This window comes from Podarcis raffonei, chromosome 6, assembly GCF_027172205.1.
Source record: "Podarcis raffonei isolate rPodRaf1 chromosome 6, rPodRaf1.pri, whole genome shotgun sequence".
NCBI classification, from domain to species: Eukaryota; Metazoa; Chordata; class Lepidosauria; order Squamata; family Lacertidae; genus Podarcis; species Podarcis raffonei.
Window position 1 is genome coordinate 56977589 of NC_070607.1, and position 8503 is coordinate 56986091.

At 41.0% G+C, this 8503-nt stretch overlaps 1 protein-coding gene across 1 annotated transcript; it reads right to left on the reverse strand.

The window, feature by feature from the left end:
• Positions 1–252: 252 nt before the first annotated feature.
• Positions 253–8303, reverse strand: LOC128416072 (acidic mammalian chitinase-like). The gene is made up of 11 exons (XM_053393153.1): positions 8237–8303; positions 7350–7379; positions 6358–6559; positions 5901–5957; positions 5633–5798; positions 4586–4710; positions 3729–3852; positions 2956–3141; positions 2189–2308; positions 1874–2015; positions 253–630 (listed from the first exon to the last, which is right to left on the reverse strand). Exons 1-11 carry the CDS (start codon positions 8259–8261, stop codon positions 338–340), a joined length of 1470 nt encoding a protein of 489 aa, XP_053249128.1. The 5' UTR covers positions 8262–8303; the 3' UTR covers positions 253–337.
• Between the last annotated feature and the right edge of the window lie 200 nt (positions 8304–8503).

Consider the following 8503-nt stretch of genomic DNA (forward strand, 5'->3'; position numbering starts at 1 on the left):
GAGGGAGGCGGCATACAGCTTCCGGGTCATGAACCAGAGCAGTTTACCTTCCCGCTGGAGCGGTACCTATTTATCTACTTGCACTTGGTGTGCTTTCAAACTGCTAGGTTGGCAGGAGCAAAGACCGAGCAATGGGAGCTCACCCCGTCATGGGGATTCGAACTGCTGACCTCCTGATCGGCAAGCCCTAGCAGGAGAAGCAGGTGAAAAGAATAGCAAAGCCTGCATGTCATGTCACAGAGGAAAGAGCCATAGGTTTTGCTGAATTTTATTTCACTTTTACAGCTACATGGAATGTCGGATTGGGAAGGCTATGGAGTTAAAAAACCTGATCACTTCATGCCCAGTTGCAGCAGGAGCAGCTGGCATCAAAGACAAGACCCGTCTGGCAATGCTGCAGGTAAGTCCTGCCATTCACACAGTGGTAAAAGCTGTTCTTGTCTGTTGGGTCTGGGTACAGGCCTCCGGCTCTGCTAGCACAGAATCCACTGCCTCCGGTGCTGGGGCTGCCACCAGAGCCACTGCTTGGGCTGCCACCAGATCCACTGCTTGGGCTGCCACCGGAGCTTCCTCCACCACCGCTGGGGGCTGGTGGGATTGGCTCAATGGGCTTGGATGGGGCTTTGCAACCTGGAAGAGAAGCAGAGGGTAAGCCATCTCAAATAACCACTACTGGCTCAAAATGTGAATTCTACATCATTCTGAACTTGATTTAAGGGATTCTGCCTACATGACATGTGTTTGGCTTTTTCCACAAAGAAAACCTGCGTTGTACTTTCTCCCTAGTGTGTGATCCACATCAGTGTGAATAGAGAAGGTGATCTCCTGATCTGCAACTCCCATCAGCCCCAGCCAGGCTGGCTAATGGTCAGGGATGATGGGAATTGTAATCCTAAACATCTAGAGGGCACCAATCAATCATGAGCACAAGGAAAAGGCTTTTAAAAATCTTATTTAAAAGACCTCTGATTTCTCATTCTACTCTAGATCTGTACAACTTGTGATCCATTGGGCTGAATGCAGGTCACCAGCTATAAACTGTGGCCTGGCAGTTTTTTGAGAACTTGTCTTTTTCTGTTTCCAAGCAGGTAGGAAGAACTGAAAGTTAATTCAACCTCTGCTTGGCTGTCATATACAGATGGTGGGTCATGAGTTTTACAGTCCAGCTCAAATCCTTCCAGAACTTGAGGGTCCCTGTGGCTGTAAATCTAAAGTACTTGGCTATCTGTGGAGTAGGTCAGGAACTACAGCTCAGTGGTAGAGTACATGCTTTGCATGCATGAGGTCACTTCTTCAACCTTTGGCATTTTTAGTTTAAAGGGTCTAGAACCTGGTGATGGGAAAGACCCTTGAGATCTGTGGTCTAGATGACACTGAGCTAGATGGGCTGATAGTCTGTCCTAGCATAAGGCAGCTTCCAACGTTCTTAATTTATGAATACATAGGTTCTGCATTCAGTGCCAGTGATATGATCTCCAAAATATACCTTCTCTTTCACTCTGGCTTGCCGCAGCCCTTTCTCCCCAAGTCTTATCGGTTCCTGATTCTATAGGTGTGGTGAATTCTTCTTGGTTGTTTTGCCCCCATCCTTTAATAATGCATTCTATTTTTTGGCCCTTCGAAACCTTCCAAATCCAACTGTTCTCATTCTCTATTTTGTTTTGTTTTTTTAAGTGCTACCATTGATATCGAAATGTATTGAGCATGTTCTAAAAGTCACTTAACTAAAAGTGACTTAACTGACCTTGGTACCTCAATTTGGAGGTTAATTCTAAAATAAGCAACAGTGACTTGTTTTTCAACATTATGAACTATTGTTGGAACTTTGGCTTTCACAGTCATTTTGAGAGCTTTTCCTGCTGCTGCTACTTACTAGCACTCTGCAGTCCAAGAGCGTTCTTCAGGGTGGTGATCAAGGGGTATTTGCCTTGGTTGCAGAAAGTACCAGTGAAGTCATCCAAGTCAAGAGACCAAACCATAGCACCTGCAAAGTTGTTCTTCTTCAACCACTCAGCCTGTCAGATGCCAAGAAAGATGCCCAAGTCAATCTACTATTTAGAGAACCTGTACTTGTTGGCATTATATCAGCCATAGTCCTCATACCTTGATTTTGAAACTCTTGGTGAACCTACCAAGACATTCTAATGCACCAGAATGAATGTATGCTTTTGTGAGATTGGTACCATACCTTGATCTGGAAGCTCTTGATGTTGTCATAGCCCAGCCACTCATTTCCCTTGTAGGCATAAGGCACATCTTGAGGAGCATCCCAAGCTTGAGTGGCTCCATTCTTCAGGAAGGTGCAGATCTAACAGAGGAAATGAAAAAGGCACCTTGTAAATCATTGCGGGACTCTGTCTTGGTTGCTGTCTCATAATGCTATGTGCATAGTGCAGAGAAGTGAACTGAAAGTATCACTGCACAAATCTGCATAGGCTTCATAAAGCTTATAAGTATTTCCTCCATGGCTTAAAAAGGAGGCACAGTGTGTATCAAGAGTTGAGATTACCTTGTTGGCTGCACAGTGAGAAAAGTTATTATCTTGTCCTCAGTTATCTGAAATTCCTGCCTACCCCAAAAACCAGTGTGCATTAGCCACATTACTTCATCTCAGTATAATCTTGAGCAGAAATGCTAAAACCCAGGTGCCCTAGCTAGTGATATCCATACAAAAAATGGTCCCATGGTTCCTATGGAGGAATTTTTTTCTCGCTTTCTGTCTGGCACTGAGAAAAATCTCACCAGCTACTAAGCTTTAGAAACATTTTTTGCACCACTGGTTTTCTGCAAACAGCATATTTTCCAAGCTATTAGGCCAAAATTTAGTTGTAGCATCTTTGTAGGATTTCTTATTTGATTGGCCTCTCTTTAGAATTATATTCATCATCTGTGTAGTGTAAATTGAGTGACGCAAATAAATGTTTTAATGGATTGTGGTGGGAAAAGTGAACAAACCTCATAGTAAGCCCAGAAGCCAGCTTGTCTTGTATATGGTCCAGCAGGCCCAGCGCCAGTTGTGGGAGCACCAACAGCTGTGTTGGATGGATCGCTGAGGATGAAGGTGTGTCCATAAGTTGGGAATCCAACAATGAGTTTCTCAGCAGGGGCACCATTCTTCTTCCAGTAGTTCATGGCATAGTCCTACAAAGGCAAATCATGTGTTACTGTCTGCTTGCAAAGTGGAATGTTAATTTCTTCACACACACACACACACACACACACACACACATACACACACACACACACACACACACACACATATATATATATATATATATATATATATATATATATATATATATATATATATGAAGGCTGTAAAAGCAGGCTTCCAGCTTGGGATGAGTGAATCTGCCAGTTGCAGATTTTCTCTCTCAGTTTCTTCTTTTTACACCCTTAAATTTGGTTCTTCACATTTCTGTATCAGTGTATGGTTTTCTGTTAAAGCACTTTTGCCTTATACACATGTTTTTTGCAAAGCAATTTTCCCTAATACAATGCCTTTTTGTATGTTATGTTCACTAGCATATTATTTGTTAACGCACATCTTACCCTAGTATATGTACTTTTAACACATTATTTTTCTGAAGAATTGCATTGCAGTATTCAGGAAAGTGTGAATTTCAAGGGATGGCTTTGTTTCAGTTTACATGTTGTTTCAAAAAGTGCAAATTAGGCAGACTGACCTTTAAATCTCTCCCCCAGCACTACTTTCAACTTATACTTACAACATTGAAGTAGATGTTGCCACCAGTGTCTGCAGGACCTCTGTACAGAGGGCTGTTCTCTCCAGTGTATCTCTCCCAGGAGCCATGGAAGTCATAGGTCATCACATGGAAATAGTCCAGATACCTGTGAGGAGATTAAATGTATCTGTGTCCAATTCTTCTTCTTCTTCCTCTTCTTCTTCTTCTTCTTCTTCTTCTTCTTCTTCTTCTTCTTCTTCGCAACTATTTGTAATATGTTGAATAAACCCTATGCTTCTAAGGCTTTTGTAGTCTCACCTTCCATAAACATTACCTCTCTAGACCATAGCCCATTTTCTGCTATGCACCACCATTCTTTTTTCTGACTATATATGATAGCATTTGATGTATAATTAGACCCATTTGATGTATAATTAGACCCATAAATGCAGTTCCATAGTGTAAGCCCATCACAGGCCCAGTTTGCTCTTCAAAACGGATCATTATTGTGACTTTAACTGATTATATTTGGAATATTTGATCATTGGTTTTTTTTAGCCAACCTTCTTAGGTTTGTCCTTCAGGATGAATATCTATAGCACTATCAATGTTTTGGTGCTTTATTAAAGTGATCAACAGAGGAATTGTGGCTGCCTTGTCTCCTGAAATAACTCTGTGTACTAGGATTGGCTGTAAGGTACACTGTTCTCCTAAAACCAGCCAGTATGCTAATACTGCAGCTGCCTCTATGCCAGTGATCAGATGATTCAAAATTACATTAATTGTAAGGGTATCTTCACCTATGCATATACAAAAGACAGAAGTTAAACTTAGAGAGAGAGAGAGAGAGAGCGAGAGAGAGAGAGAGAGATACAAAGCACCTAAAATACTGTACTTACTGGCCAAGCTCAGGAATCTGGTAGCCTGACTCAATATTGGAAAGACCAGCAGCAACAGCAGCAGTGACCATGAGTCTGGGCCTGTTCACTTGTTTGGCTTCCTTCTCAAAGGCTTCCAACATTTCCTACAAAGCAAACAGTAAGGTAAATGTGAATTTTCTGACAGAGCCCCACACTCTTGTTACTGTTCGGGTTTTGAACCAATCCTATGAATTTTAGTCAACAAAATCATTAAAGTGACAATTTCAGACTATAAAAAATGCCTATGAATAAAAATTTCTTGAAAAAAGTAAGAGGCGAGGAACCTGTGGCCCTGCAGATGTTGGTCTACCACCAACCCTAACCACTGGCCATGCTAGCTTATGCTGATTGGAGCTGTAGTGAAACAACAACTGGAGGACCAGAAGTCGCCCCACTCCTGTTTTAGGTGTTGTCACAGGAAGCACCGTTTTAGAAGAGGCGCCCACTTCTGTGTGAGATAGATGAAAGCCTGTCTCTTCTAAAATGATGCTCACCAGTTTTGGGTTTTGTAGATAATGATATTAAAAATAAAGACCCCATCAATCTGAGGCAATTTTTAATTGATAGCAAGGTTTTAAAAGATTGATAAAACCTATTAACTGAGTAATGGGACAGTCGTACACATGCTAACTTAGAAACAGGCTCCACCATCTTCTGTAGGGCTTACACCCAAGTGGTTGTGTGTAGGATAGCAGCATAAATGTTGTAGCCCTATGTAGCATTATTGTTATGCTGCTGTGGCAACGGGACCACTCATCTCTGCTGGTGAGAGTGACTTCCTTCCTTGACTTTAGGGCAGCAGTAGGCAATATGGTGTGCTTTATTGTGGACTACAACTCCCATCAGCTTAGCCAGCAATGGTCAATGGTCAGGAGCAGTGGGTGTTGTGGTCCACAGTATTTGGTTTTAGCCACCCTAGGCTAGGAGAATAAAGGCAGAGATAAATTGATGCTAAACTATCCAATCTGGCTTCTCCCTTTCTGGGTGGTGGTGGTGAAATAAGAACAACATAATCAGTGGTTTTACCTTAACCAATAAAGTAAAGAGGGACTTATCCTGAGGGGTGCTGCCTCTAGAGCCAGGGTACTCCCAGTCAAAGTCCAGCCCATCAAACTCGTACTGGCGCAAGAAAGTAATGACAGAGTTGATGAAGGTCTGGCGGGTCTCAGGAGTGGCAACCATTGCAGTGAATCTGTAATGTGGCCATAAGAGGGTAGAAGATAATTACCTACTTATTATGTGCATTCTCCTCTCTATTACTAGGATGAAGTATGCAAGCGTTGCTTCAACTTACGGTGCTGTTCCAAAGTTCCAGCCTCCAATTGCCAGAAGAGTCTTCAGGTCCCCATTCCTGTCATGGAAGAGATTGCAGAGATTAAATCTACCCTATTTCTGGAACAAGGAGTTGGTGCCATCTTGCTATCCATTTTGTGTTTGTTTATATAATCTTGAACCCCATTTTCTTATGACAGATGATCTGTCAAGTAGTCTAGAATGAGTCACTTTTTATTATTGGTTTGCATCCCAACATCAGCTGACAACCTTGTAGTATTGTAGCTCCACATGTACTCAAACTTTCTTGCTTCTTTGTTCTATGTAGCGCTAGGCTTAGCTAGGTTACAACACTGGCCATTGGATCCCTCTGGGCAGGAAGGCATATGATAGTGCTTTCTGTTCCAGTTGAGCCTCATATAAACAAGGCAGAAGCAGAATGTGGGAAGGGTGGGTGACCATTATTCATGGATACTCACTGGTTTTTCAAGCCATTGAAAGATTTATAAAGAGTGACGTCATTCCATTCAATGGTTGCAATCTCATTGTTGCGCATCCCAGCAAAGGCATAGATCAGGTGAGTACACAGACAAGGGTCAATGTTGTCGGGCTTGTATTTCCCAAGGCCTGGTCTGTATTGGCCCCAGTTGGTGAAGTAGCATGATAGCACATAGGCAGAACCTATCAAGACAAATAGGACAGGTTATAATAAAAGTTTAAATGGAATCGAGCAAGACTGAAGGGTGAGGAGAAGAAAGACAAGTGTGTATTTTCTTTAGCTATAATAAAACATGTATACCTGCCAGATCTTAGTCTATATTGCAGATTTGGCATGTCATTATAGTAGGTGCAGAGGAGCATTCATTGCTGTGATATCTAGGAGGGATTGCTGCAATATTCTTAGAGATAGACACATGCAGCTTAGTGTAATGTAAATGCACTAATTTTCTAAACATATTTTCTTTCAAAATATGCATTTCAAAATCCCCTTTAATGGTTTTGAAAGCTGGGAACTGTGTTGCAACGTTTAGAGAAATGCAAAATACTATAAAAAGCTATGGGCTCCACTGAAAAGACCGCAGTCTGCCACTGTGGAGACTGTGGTGTTTTTATAATATTGGGTTTATTTACACATATATGCAACCTGCACCTATGATGGAGGGGTTCACAGCATTAACACCCACAGAGGCTCTTGTTTCTCCCAAAATTACAGCCTTGGATTCAAATGGAATCAAACATTGCTCTCAAGAGGTGCTTTACCTCTAGGTCACATCACTGCAACTCAACTCTAAACTCAGGCTTTGTCTTTCTAACTATCTATGAGTTGAGGGAAGGGCCTCACCCATTTGCTGCCTCACACAGAGCCACTTTCCTTTGTTTTCCTTAATGGCCCATCACCCAGGTTGTCACTCCAACACAGGAAGTGGCTAGGTGACACTTAGACATTAATTTAAAGAGCTGCTTTCCATACCTATTTGTGCATTCAGCAGGAGCACCAGACCTATAAAGAAAAAGGGAATAATTTGTAAATTAAATATGTATAAACTTTTATGAGTTGTTTAGAAATCATAGTGTATCACTATTTAACTTTGAGAAGAGTGGCAAACAATTTCTGTTTTGATGAAAGACATTGTTGTAGGCCTTATATTGACCGCTATATTATATAGTTATTCAAACACGATTTTAAATAGAAGCACATTAACTGCTTGAATTTTCAAATGAATTGTAATGGAGGTATAATTTACACTGTGCATGCTACTTGGAGGAGGAATAATTAATTTTCTTCCATAATTTGTACCTCAAAGGTATCCATGGACTTCATTGCTAAGTATTATGCAGGAATTTTCAAAAACTGAAATTAATAGTGGGAAAAGAAGGGGTTGATATAACTGAATAAAAATCTGCAAGATTTTCAGTTGTCAGTATTACAGGGAACATACTTGGGTCTCCAGGAATTTTCCCCAACCTTATCTGGAGACACAAGGGTCTGAACCAGGGACTCTTTGCATGCAAAGCATGTGCTTTCCCACTGAGCGATGGTCATTCTCCAATGGAGGAAATTCCTGATTTCCAAATATCCCGAACAAAGAAAGCTTTCTCTCCACACTATGGAATGGAGGGAAGCAACACTTCTGGTTTTGTAAGGAAATATGGTAGTGAATGAAATCTTTGCTATAAAATAGCAAGAATAAAATAAACTTGCTCAGCTATTTTGAAATCCATTCAGTTAATTAAAAGTTGTTCTCTTTTAAATAATAGAATATGCACAAAAAAGGAAAGAATGAGAATTACAGAATGAGTTTCTTCCACCAGCAGAGAAAAGATACACCATTTTATGAATTTCAGATTTGTACTTACCGGTAAGAAGCATCAACTTGGCCATCTTGGTCTCTGTACTGATCTAACGTTGTTTCTCTCTTCCTTTTATACCATACACTTGCCCTTCTACCTGTTCAGTGCCTTGTGACCAAAGCATCAGGTGATTGGGACATTCATCTAAAATTATTGGCATGCAACAAATTCCAGTACCAGAACAAAGACACAATTAAAAAACCAAACTTAAGAAAACATGGTTATCAATATTTTTTATTTTACCAGTGCTATTGGGATCCTGGTGGAATTAGA

Coding starts and splice junctions, on each gene's coding strand:
- LOC128416072 (XM_053393153.1), bottom strand. CDS start 8,261: ATGGCCAAGTTGATGCTTCTTACCG. Junction 3,142..3,728: donor GCAACATCTACTTCAATGTT/GTAAGTATAAGT, acceptor TTGCCTTTGTAG/GACTATGCCATGAACTACTG. Junction 2,016..2,188: donor TCAAGAGCTTCCAGATCAAG/GTATGGTACCAA, acceptor GGCATCTGACAG/GCTGAGTGGTTGAAGAAGAA.